Source organism: Strix aluco, chromosome 1 (genome assembly GCF_031877795.1).
Source record: "Strix aluco isolate bStrAlu1 chromosome 1, bStrAlu1.hap1, whole genome shotgun sequence".
Classification (NCBI taxonomy): domain Eukaryota; kingdom Metazoa; phylum Chordata; class Aves; order Strigiformes; family Strigidae; genus Strix; species Strix aluco.
This window is the reverse complement of record NC_133931.1, coordinates 4,623,490-4,636,292: the sequence shown is the minus strand read 5'-3', so window position 1 is coordinate 4,636,292 and position 12,803 is coordinate 4,623,490. Positions and strand designations below refer to the sequence as shown.

At 41.9% G+C, this 12,803-nt stretch overlaps 1 protein-coding gene across 3 annotated transcripts in view; it reads right to left on the bottom strand.

Annotated features, from left to right (window-relative positions):
- The window catches only part of TRAPPC9 (trafficking protein particle complex subunit 9), a 536,307-nt gene that overhangs the window by 509,606 nt on the left and 13,898 nt on the right, over nucleotides 1–12,803 (bottom strand). For 2 of the 3 annotated variants that reach the window (XM_074833224.1, XM_074833369.1), the window contains exons 4-6: nucleotides 10,620–10,748; nucleotides 3,191–3,217; nucleotides 1,638–1,759 (exon numbers count right to left, since the gene is read on the bottom strand). In XM_074833224.1, the coding sequence (XP_074689325.1) occupies nucleotides 1,638–1,759; nucleotides 3,191–3,217; nucleotides 10,620–10,748 (278 nt within the window). The remainder of the gene's footprint in view (nucleotides 1–1,637; nucleotides 1,760–3,190; nucleotides 3,218–10,619; nucleotides 10,749–12,803) is intronic. The other variant, XM_074833277.1, reaches the window with a different exon arrangement.

Here is a 12,803-nt window from a genome sequence, read left to right as displayed (position 1 = left end):
AGGCAGGAGACAGTATAGATGTGCATTGATCTGTCTGAGCTTGGACAACAAACATGCAATTTTCTAGCCAAACAATCTGATCTAGTTATTTCTTCAAACAATACTGATATTGGATATTTGAGTCGGCCTATCTCTTGCTGAAGTTAAACTCTGTTCAGGTATTTATCATGTTTGAAATATAATGGGAGAAATAAAGCTCAGAACAAAATGCAAGAGTAATTCCACCAAAGCAGTTACATACTCCTCTGTTGTGCATTTATATCAGCAAAACCAAATCACTGGAGACCATTTTAGAAGATGCTACAAAAGTTTCTCAAGCTCAGTGATAACACAAAAAATATGTAGAAAGTGCTGCTTCCTCAGCATTAGAGCTAGGAGTTACTCTATCTCTAGGTCTTAGACAAAAGCTAACTATGCTTGTCTTGAACAGTTAGAGATCAGTCCCAAGACAGAGCTCTTTGTTATTTGCAAGTGAAGCTGCAGTGAAGCATAGTTATTACTTTCTGAAAGCAGAATGTATATTACTATAATCAAAATACAAATATCCTGCCCTAAGTCCAACAAAGTCCGATGTTATACTTCTAAAGAAATCATACTCTTTCTACTTGAGCAACTTACCCTTAAGGTAACATAAAAAGCTGAATGCACACTTGAGAATTATTGTTATATTGATGGATTCAAATATATCTGAAACTATGCCCAAAACTATCACCTTTCATTGCTTCTGATCATAAATTAACTCGTGCACACAATTTATCTTGTTTCATTTGGAGAGTCTCCCTTCAACAGAGACATGGAAATGCCACATCATATTTACATAGCTTAGTCTAAAGATACCTTCAATATCAATCAATAGAGATACCTGAAATTGAAAAGCAACTAAAGCATAAATAACTGCACTACAAATTATCTTTAATGTTGATGTGGATACTGAGCCACTGTTGTCACAGTATTAATTTTTTTCTCTTCATATTATGAATGCAAACATTAAGCTACATTACTATCTTATGCTCTGAGCATCTGCACAAAAATCTAAAAAAAAATGCTCCAGTAGAGCTGAAAACCATTTAATTTTTCTAAATCCTCTTTTATGTTTGTCCTTCACATTTCCTCCATGACCCCTACCTCTCTGCATGCTCTAAATACTAGCCTCCCTGAACAATCCTGTAAAATCATATTCATCAGCAGCAACCTCTTCATAAACTCCTGAATGCCCCAGAGATCATTCCAGCAGGCACAGTAAACAAGCATCCAGCTTACACAATGCATCAAAGCATCACTGGAGTTGATGATGTATGTATTAAGGACCATAAACATATGTAATAGTTAACAAATCTTCAAATATCTAACACTTCTGCTTAGACAATTAATCCAAAACCTCCAGGTACTAGCAGGCACAGTAAATAGTTCACTCAGCACATTGCTGGTTTAGGTGTTGTCTTTGACCAAAGTTCTGAGATTCCCAGACTCTAAACCAAGCCCTTAGTTCAACAGTATAAATTATTCCTATTTCTTCCATTATCATATGTTTAAAAACTATATTGCGCATGCTTTAGAAGATCCTGTGAAAGCAAAACCACAGCAGTTCATTATTCACAAGAATTTCAGTGCAGTTTCTTACGAAGAAGTAGGATTACCTTGCCGTAGTAAGAAATGGCTTCTTTATATTTATCTATGATGTCTTCGGGGCTAAGGCAATTCTTGGCACGTCCTATCTCAGCACTGGTATCTGCATTTATACCATTTGAAGTCAGCGCACCTAGAACAGAACAGGGCAAGAAATGAGCAGAAGAACTTTTAGCAAATACTAAACATCTAAGAAAAAAACTAGGATATGCTGTAGGTTTGACCAAAGCATACACAAAGAAAACCTGCCCTACCCAGAAAGAAATCATGCCCTACCTAGAAAACACCAGTTCTGTTTTACTACGCTATTTTAAAGAGTACAAATGAAAAGTGGATTCATTCATAAACCAGCAAACAGGAATTAATCTTTCACTTATTAAAAAAAAAATCATAATCTTTTACACTTATCTGAATATTTTGACTATGAATAAAATATTAGATTGCTAAAATTAGACTATGGCCACATCTGAATATGCAATTTTAATCTTTGAATTATTCCTTCTTCTACTTAAGAATTGTATTTCTAAAGCACACCTAAGAAAAAAAAAGTGCAATTTTTTTTTTAAACTATTGGAACAGAGATATTCTCCTTCAATCATTTAAAACAAATACTTCTCTTCCCTATGTCTAATCACAGAACAAGTGTTACGTTGTAACAAGGCCACCAAATCTGAGCCTTCCACATTAAAAAAAAAAAAAAAAAATAAAGACTACCTGAGGCTCAGACAAAACAGTAAGAAATTGTTTTGCTTATATAGGAAAGAAGGTGAGAGACAGAAAGTTTTTACATACATAAGGGATAAGAATATGAAATAGAAGCCAAGAAAATCTGGGATAATACAAAGAACATGAAAATTTTATTTCTAGAATTTAATTTTATTGCAGAGTTAACATAATAAAATTGAAAACATACATCAAAGGTTTGGCAAGGCTCTACACCTTTTTACAAGTTACTTAATCTACAGGATTATATGGAAATTTATTTCTCCATAAGGTTTCTCTACTAAGATGGAAAAGAATTTTTTGTGTTTTAGAGCTGGACCTAACTCTCAAACACAGTTAAAAACTACTGTGAAAGATACTTTCTGCTCCCTCTATATATTCAGAAATGTGTTATTTTACATGCTCGAATGCTACAGCAACTTTTTTACATGTTTATCAACCTTAAAGAATCATACCAAGCACATCTTTAGATTAACACCTTAGGGTTTTTATGGAAGTTAAGTGCAAAATCTTTGTTAGTGATGATTGAAAGAGTACCATGACACTACAAGAAAGACTACACGTGACCATTCAGGTTTGTCGGTTAAAAAAAATTTTTAAAACTTCACTACTCATGAGAAGAAACAATCTTGATTAGAATTTACAGGGACACAATCATGGAACTACATCATTTATTTTGTGCCAGTTACCCTTCAGTCTTTTTGCTTCCTCAAGATTTATAGCCAAAAACTGAAACATCAGGAATCAGTACTGGCAAGTGGCAGTAACGATCAATACAAATGCAAAACATATGCAAGTAATAAAAGAAAAGACTTTGGAAACATGCATGAAAATAATGTACCTGGATCAATGAGAACTTCTTGTGCCCCTAAAAGGAGGAACAAAAATGATTTTTTTTTTTCAGCCTTAAATATAGCCAACAAAATAAGCTCTTACAATGTTTCATAACTATCATCAGGCTTGAACAAAATGAAAATATTTATTAGGATCATCATTGCTGTTTTGAAGGACTACCAATTATAATCCAAGTAGTCACCATATGTTAAATCTCATTTTGTTAAAAAATAAATGTAAAAATCCCATAAACTTGCAATGACTTCTAAGACACATCAAGAATTAAGGAATTTTCAGTGTATAACTTAAAGCCATATGCTTTTTCTCCTTTTTCTTTGTTCTTGTTTTGTTTGTAAGTTTCTGTCACAACCCACTTACTATATTTTAATATCAGGTCCTACAGTACTTAAATCTCCTCATGGGAGCTCATTTAATCTACACAATACTTCAGAATAACATTTTTGAGTAATTGTATCCCTTTCAATTGTCATTAATTTCACTCCATCAGATTTTCTGAATAATTGAGTCATGCCAACCCAACAAGTCAGACTAGTCACATAAAATAGTTGCCAAGAGTATTGCAAAGTTGGATTATCAGACATATAACACCTTATTTCCCTAAATTTGATTAAACATGGCAATGAGATTGTTAAGATCAAGGGTTAAGCAGTCAAAAACGGTTGTTTTATGAGCGAGACAGGACCTTGATTTGCTCAGACTCCAGACTAGTTAAGTCAAGATTTAGAGCTAAATCAAGAAGATACTCCAAGAGTTCACTCAGGTGTCCTCATTGTGCTTGGGGAAAGAGGAAGGTCAGGTGACAAAATTAAGAGCTTAGTGCTTCAAACAAATAAAACACATAGAGAAACCCAAAGCAGGTAGTAAGCTAAACATAAAGCAATCCAAACTCAGCTTATTCAACATACAAATCAACAGACCAAGACCAGGTTCCTGGCCAACAGGAACTAAGCAACTCAAAATTTTTTATACTGAAGGCTGCAGAGACAAATCCAGCCGTTCAAGGGGACACAGCCTAAAGCTCTCCCCCTACAAACAAAAGGTTTTAGGAATGTGAGAAGTCACATTTCTTTAAAAGGTCAAACAATCAGCAAGACTCTGCAGTCCAAGGGCTGATGGCACTGACCAAGGAAGAAACCTGTCTTTGAAGGAGGCAAGATTCCATGTCTCCCTCCATCAGCCAAGTACTTCAAACACTGTTATTGACTAATTCTCTTCTGAATGAACTATTCCCATCACGAGTTTCAAAAGAAGTTGAAGGGTACACTAACGAAAAAACGGATAATATTCTGATGGTTACAGATAGCTATGAAATATATTGCAATTCTGTTTAGTAGGAAAAAAACCCACCAATACCAAACCCTTTTAACACTGCCCTCTTAAGTTGTGCTCTATATTATACAAAGAGAGACAATATTAATGCTTCTCTTTCCAAAGATGTTTCTATATAAAGCAGACACCACAACATTTTTTGAGCAGCCAGATCCTGTGCTATAGCCTAAAAATGCCAAATGGTGGAAATCACAGGAGATTCAAGAGAAAGCTGTTTCTCTTGACCGGGTCTGGGCACAAAGGCAGTACCAAGAAACCCCATCCTGTCAAGGCTGAAGTACAGGCACAAGAAGAGGTGCAATTCCAGGCACATCAGGAAGCAATAAAGGTAACTCTTACATCTGTATGCTACAAAAGTAGGCACGAATTGAATGTCAGTTCCAAGTATGGCATTTCTTGATTTGTTCAGAATTTGGAAACCCCTTTTGTTTCTGGCATTATCCCACAGAAAGATACACTGGAATTTGTTCCCTAGATTAAATACTGTTCTCACAAAAATAATGGTAACAAAGTAGATTATAAACAAAGGTGCAGTTTGAAAAGATTTTAAATGAAAGGCACTGCAGAGTCTAAAAAAGATGTTCAAAAGAAACTTTCAGAAAACCTTGTAGGAAAAAGACATCACAAGAATAGCTGTTGCCTAGACAGAGTTCAGCAGTTCAGATCTCAAAACATTAAGAGATCATGACTAGAGTTAGGGAACAATATCTAATGGACTGTGAAGTAACATCTTCATCTGGAAGGGATGAAAAAAAAAAAAAACTTGTAACCAGTTTTTCTTCACACAAAAGTCCTTCCAAAAATCTTGTCATGTGAAAGTAAAATATTTAACTGTTTACGACCATACTAACAAGCTTGCAAACATGACTTTGAATTACAAGACAACTTATTTAGAGAAGCAGCAATAACATACCTAAAATATACTTTATTCAATTATTCTAACAGCTGTGACTTATTTGTTACCTTCTTTAGTAACAAGGAGTACCCATTACAAAAAACCATTGCCACATCTGCTGTTAAATATTTGTTGAAAAGTCGAGAAAGGTCAATAACTATAACGGCCAACATAAAATGCACTTATAGGTCATGGGACCAAATGCACAACAGACAGAAATGTCAACATACACAGTTTGCAATAATTTCATATAAAAATAAAGATAATACAAAGCAAGTGTTTAGTAGATTGTGACTTGTAGATTAATAAAATTGTGTGGTTAGTTTTTTAAGATGAACAAATTAATTTTGATCACACTGCACACAAGAGTACTTACACCAGCACTTAAATCCAGCTTGTGTTTGTTTCTGTACTTTGTAAGAATCCAAGTCTATACATAGAACAGCTGTGCTGGGTTAGACCAAAGGCTTCTCTAGCTAGTAATAACCGATACATTTTTCTTTCACAACCCTAGCCAGCCTCTCCTAGAAGTCATAGAAACTTTCAGGATCCTTAAAACCATGTGGCAAGTGTTCAGTTATGCGACTGAAGGCTTGTCTCCACAAACACAAAGGAGCACAGAGGAGCATCCTTACTGACAATCTAGACGAGGGGATCAAGTGCACCCTCAGTAAGTTTGCAGATGACACCAAGTTGGGTGGGAGTGTTGATCTGCTCGAGGGTAGGGAGGCTCTGCAGAGAGACCTGGACAGGCTGGAGCGATGGGCTGAGGCCAACTGTAGGAGTTTCAATAAGGCCAAATGCCGGGTGTTGCACTTGGGCCACAACAACCCCCAGCAGCGCTACAGGCTTGGGGAGGAGTGGCTGGAGAGCTGCCAGTCAGAGAGGGACCTGGGGGTGTTGATTGACAGCCGGCTGAACATGAGCCAGCAGTGTGCCCAGGTGGCCAAGAAGGCCAATGGCATCCTGGCTTGTATCAGCAATAACGTGGCCAGCAGGGACAGGGAAGGGATCTTACCCTGTACTCGGCACTGGTGAGGCCACACCTTGATTACTGTGTTCAGTTTTGGGCCCCTCACTACAAAAAGGCCATTGAATGACTCGAGTGTGTCCAGAGAAGGGCAACGAAGCTGGTGCAGGGTCTGGAGCACAGGTCTGATGGGGAGCAGCTGAGGGAACTGGGGTTGTTTAGTCTGGAGAAGAGGAGGCTGAGGGGAGACCTCATCGCCCTCTACAACTACCTGAAAGGAGGTTGCAGAGAGCTGGGGATGAGTCTCTTTAACCAAGTAATAAGTGATAGGACAAGAGGGAATGGCCTCAAGTTGCGCCAGGGCAGGGTTAGACTGGATATTAGGAAGTATTTTTTTATAGAAGGGGTTGTTGGGTGTTGGAATGGGCTGCTCAGGGAGGTGGTGGAGTCCCCATCCCTGGAGGGGTTGAAGAGTCGGGTTGACCCAGCGCTGAGGGATCTGGTGGAATTGAGAACTGTCAGTGTGAGGTTCATGGTTGGACTGGAGGATCTTCAAGGTCTTTTCCAACCTTGATGATTCTGTGAACAGCGACAGTCAGCTGAACCCCAAGAACTTAATCAGAGCCATAGAGCTGTCTGGGGGTGAAACCCATCAGGACCAGTTAAGATGAGCAGCTCTCTGGATTGCCTTACAGACTGCGGGAGTTACTGCCTACAGGAATATGGGGCTCATTATGGGATGCAGGGAAAGAACATCTTGGGACTGTGCAACATTTCTTATGGGGATGAGCCCTGCCTCTATCACACTGCCAGGTTCAGTAACTCCTAACAAAGAGTTCCACATCATACCTATGTATTGGATAAGGAATAATTCTTTCTGGCATGGCTTCCATGACTGGAGGTTTGGACTGGAAGGATACGGGCTCCTTATGAAGGACAGGCAGGGGAGGCAAGGAGGGAGGGTCACCCTCTATGTCAGTGACCAACTGGAGTGCATGGAGCTCTACCTGGGGATGGATGAGGAGCCATCTGAGAGCTTATGGGTCAGAATTAAAGGGAGGTCAGGGACAGGTGATGTTATAGTGGGAGTCTGCCACAGGCCACCTGATGAAGGAAGACCAAGCAGACAAGGCCCTCTATAGACAGATAGGAGCAGCCTCATGTTCACAAGCCCTGGTCTTCATGGGGGACTTCAATCACCCCGATATCTGTTGGAGAGACAACACAGCAGTACATAAGCAATCCAGGAGGTTCCTGGAACGCATTGATAACAACTTCCTTCTCCAAGTGATAGAGGAGTCAATGAGGAAACATGCTATGCTGGACTTTGTACTCACCAAGGAGGGACTGGTGGGGAGCATGAAGCTCAAGGGCAGCCTTGGCTGCAGTGACCATGAAATGGTGGAGTTCAAGAACCTTCGGGCAGCGAGGAGGGCACACAGAAAGCTCACTACCCTCGACTTCAGAAGAGCAGACTCTAGCCTCTTCAGGGATCTGCTTGGCAGAGTAACATGGGATAAAGCCCTGGAGGGAAGAGGGGCCCAAGAAAGCTGCTCAGTATTCCAGGATCACCTCCTCCAAGCTCAGGAGTGATGCATCCCAACAAAGAAGTAGTCAGGCAAAAACACCAGAGGGCCTACATGGATGGATAAGGGGCTCCTGGACAAGATGAATCACAAAAAGGAAGCCCACAGAGGGTGGAAGCAAGGACAGGTAGCCTGGGAGGAATACAGAGAAGCTGTCCAAATAGCCAGGGAACAGCTTAGGAAAGACAAAGCCCTGATAGAACCAAACCTGGCCAGGGACATCAAGGGCAACAAGAAAAGCTCCTACAGGTACGTCAGTGATAAAAGGAAGACTAGGGACAATGTGGGCCCTCTCCACAAGGAAACGGCAGACCTGGTTACCTGGGATATGGAGAAGGCTGAGGTACTCAATGACTTCTTTGCCTCAGTCTTCACCAGCAAGTGCTCCAGCCACACCGCCCAAGTCACAGCAGGCAAAGGTGGGAATAGGGAGAATGAAGAACTGCCCACTGTAAGATCAGGTTTCAGATCATCTAAGGAACCTAAAAGTGCCCAAGTCCATGCGACCTGATGAGATGCATCCACAGGTCCTGAGGGAACTGGTGGATGAAGTGGCTAAGTCACTATCCATCATATTTGAGAAGTTGTGGCAGTCTGGTGAAGTTCCCACTGACTGGAAAAGGGGAAACATAACCCCAGTTTTTAAAAAGAAGAGCTGGGGAACCACAGGCCTGTCAGTCTCACCTCTGTGCCTGACAAGATCATGGAGCAGATCCTCCTGGAAACTATGCTAGGGCACATGAAAAATAAGGAGGTGATTGGTGACAGCCAACATGGCTTCACTAAGGGCAAATCGTACCTGACAAATTTTGTGGCCTTCTGTGATGGGGTTACAGTGTTGGTGAATAGGGGAAGAGCAACTGACGTCACCTACCTGGCCTTGTGCAAAGCATTTGACACTGTCCAACATGACGTCCTTGTCTCTGAATTGGAGAGACATGGATTTGACACATGGACCACTTGATGGATAAGGAATTGGTTGGATGGTCGCACTCAAGGAGCTGTGGTTAACGGCTCGATGTCCAAGTGGAGAGCAGTGATGAGTGGTGTTCCTCAGGGGTCAGTGTTGGGACTGGCGCTGTTTAACATCTTTGTTGGTGACATGGACTGTGGGATTGCGTCCACACTCAGCAATTTTGCCAACACCACCAAGCTGTGTGGTGCAGTCGACACACTGGAGGGAAGGGATGTGCCATCCAGAGGGACCTGGACAGGCTGGAGAGGTGGGTCTGTGCAAACCTCATGGAGTTCAACAAGGCCAAGTACAAGGTCCTGCACATGTGTCAGGGCAATCCCAAGCACTAATACAGGCTGGGCAATGAGTGGATTGACAGCAGCCCTGTGGAGGACTTGGGGGTATTGGTGGCTGGAAAACTAACTGTGAGCCAGCAATGTGCGCTCACACCCCAAAAAGCCAACTGTGTCCTGGGCTGCATCAAGAGAAATGTGGCCAGCAGGTCGAGGGAGGGGATTCTCCCCCTCTACTCCGCTCTCATGAGACCCCACCTGCAGTGCTGTGTCCAGCTCTGGGGCCCCCAGCATAAGAAGGCCACGGACCTGCTTGAGCAGGTCCAGAGGAGGCCATGAAGATGCTCAGGGGGCTGGAGAACCTCCCCTGTGAGGACAGGCTGAGAGAGTTGGGAGTGTTCAGCTGGAGAAGAGAAGGCTCCAGGGAGACCTTAGTAGAGTGGCCTCCCAGGACTTAAAGGGGCTACAGGAAAGGTGGGGAGGGGCTGTTTATCAGGGAGTGCAGTGATAGGACGAGGGGTAACAGTTTTAAACTGAAAGAGGGTAAATGTAGGTTAGATATAAGGAGGAAATTCTTTACTGTGAGGGTGTGAGACACTGGCACAGGTTGCCCAGAGAAGCTGTGGCTGCCCCCTCCCTGGCAGTGTTCAAGGCCAGGTTGGAGGGGGCTTTGAGCAACCTGGTCTAGTGGAAGGTGTCCCTGCCCATGGCAGGGGGGTTGGGACTAGATACTTTAAGGTCCCTTCCAACCCAAATCATTCTATGATTCCTTCATTTGCTTTTCCATCTGCTAGCTATATTTGATGTCCTCTAGTTCTTCTATCAGAAGGGTTCTATTGAACCTCTGATCCCTATCTACCCTCTTCCACAACATTCACCATATTATAGACCTCTCTCGTATCTCTCCAATCATTATATTACTTATGCAATCTGAGAGTTTAGAAAAAGTATACCAAATTTTTAAAATTATGTTGAATTTTTGGGTTTTAGTTAATCAGATCTATTTATTAAATGTTGACTTTAGAATAGCAAAACACCTCTGAATAAATGTACCTAACATTCTTCTCAGTATGTGCAGCTCTGCCACATCATACGTACTTCATGAAAACTGTCGGCGTCTCCTCCAGCAAAATTCAAACACAGACACTATTAACAATCAGATGAAGAGATCAAAAGCTTTGCAACTCTATGCAAAGCACACATCAGCATTAATACCAAAGCAGTAGAAAAGTCATTCAGGTAAAAATATTAAAAAGATATACAGTTCTCCCCTCCCCCCTCCAGTTTATCCTGTCTGTGGTATAATTTTACAGAGTTAGGAAGTAGGGAGGAAATTGTCAGATGTTCAGTGGTAGCAAACAGAATAAAAACCAAATCCTGTCCTTACCTGGTCTGTGCCTGTTGCCTGCCTCGGCAGAAAGAGAACCTCCTTGTGCCCTGCGAGATCCAACTTTACCTCCAGTACCTCCGGGATAATGATATATCACTGATGCTGAGCATAACCCCTCAAGAGCAGCTAAGAGTAAAGAAAAAAGCCAACAGATTAGTAGAGATACTTGCAAGAAGTGAAGTACCATGTAGTAAAGTCTATTTACACAAAGTATGCCTCAAATTGGAGGCTCAGTGACAAAGGCCACGGAAAAGCCTGAGATACTCAATGTCCTTTCTATCTCTGTTTTCACTGGTAAGGTTCACCCTCAGATCTTCCAGGTCCCCAAAACTACTAGCAGAGTCTGTAGAAGTACACACTAGCCACAGTAGAGGAAGACAAGACAGACGTACAAAGTACTTAATCCAATTGGACACAAATCCACAAAACCAGATAAGATGCATCCATGGATGCCAAGAGAGCTGGCCAATGTGAGGCAACTCTCTTATCACCTCTAACAGGTCATACCAACTGGGGGAGGTTTCTAATAGCTGGACAAAGCAAAACATCACAAGAAGGAAGTATCAGTGGTCTACAGGCAGGTCAACCTCAGTTCCCTGGCAAGGCTATAAAGAAATCCTTCTGGAAGCCATTTCCAAGCACATGAAGGACAAGAAGGTGACTGGGAACAGCAAACGTTGATTTACAGAGGATAAATCAGTCCTTGGCAACCTCACTGCCTCCTGTGATAAGATGATTAGCTCAGTGGACAAAGGAACAGCAGTAAATGTTGTATATTTTAACTTTCACAAGACCTTTGGACATGGTCTCCCATAGCATGCTTAGAGCCAAATTGATGAGATAAGATTTGGATAGCTGGCCTCTAAAGTAGGTGGAAAACAGGATGGATGGCCAGGCTCAAAGGATTGTGATCTGCAGTACAAAGTCCAAATGGTTGCCAGTTACTAGTGGTGTCCCTCCGGGATGAATACCGAGGACAATACTCTAATGTCTGCATTAACAGGCTGGATGATTGCATAGAGCACTCCCTGAAAATTCCTGGATGATACCAAATTGGGGGGAGCAGTAGGGCAGGTCTTTAGTGCAGAGAGAACTTGAAAGGCTGGAGATATAGGCCAACAGGAGCCTCATGCAGTTCAAGAAAGGCTCATGCATCTCAGATGAGATAACCCTGTGCAGCAGTGCAGCCTGGGAGCTGACTGGCTGGAAAGCAGCTTTGCAGAAAAGGACCTGGAAGTCACAGCAGACAACAAGTTAACAGCAGTTAGTAGCAGGCCCTTGCAACAATGGTGGCCAGCTGCATACTGGGCTTTAACAGACACAGCGTAGCCAGCAAGTCAAGAGAAGCGATTATTTCCCTCTATTCTGCATCAGAGAGACCACTTCTGGAGCACTGCATCCAGCTTTGGGCTCTCCGGAAAGACATTGACATCCTGAAGTGATTCCAATGGAGGGCCATCAAAACGGTCAGAGGGCCGGAGGCCAGGACATTTGAGGAGTAGAGAGAACTGGGTTCGTTAAGCCTTAAGAGGCTAAGGGGCAGTGGAGTTATATGCTTCTCAGAGGTGCAGTGATTGGACGAGGGTCAACGCAAGTTGATGCAGGAAATTCTGCTGTAATGCAGAAACACTGTGCTTTGTTGGGTTTTTTTGAACTACAAGCAGCAAAATGTTAGAACAAGTTGCTCAGAGATTATAGAACTTCCATCCTTAAATATACTTAAAACTCAACTGGAGAGGTCCCTGAGCAACCTAATTTAACTGGATGCGATATGAGCAGATGAGACAAGACTTGGGGACCTCCAGAGGTCACTTCCAATCCAAATTATTCTGAGTCTGTAAGTATAATTTGGTAGTCCGACAGATGGGCCTTAAAATATTTTCATGCCTTGCAGAAGTACAAAAGTTCTCCTTTCCTACTTAAAGAATCCTGAGCCATCTAACCTTCTGGAGGAGTAGAAGGAAAGAAGTGGAAAGTCAGAAGGTCTTATAGTTTTTATAATATGTAACGTACAGAGCCATTAGGAAGCTAAATGGATTTCCAAGTAGAATGAGAAAACTAAAAGCAGAACTGGAGACAGCATTTTCCTAAAAGGGTATGAAACTAGGAAGCAGGAATTGTGCTAAAAGATGACTTGTATATCCAACAAATAGAAAAAAGCAGGACAGAAAAAAAGAAAAG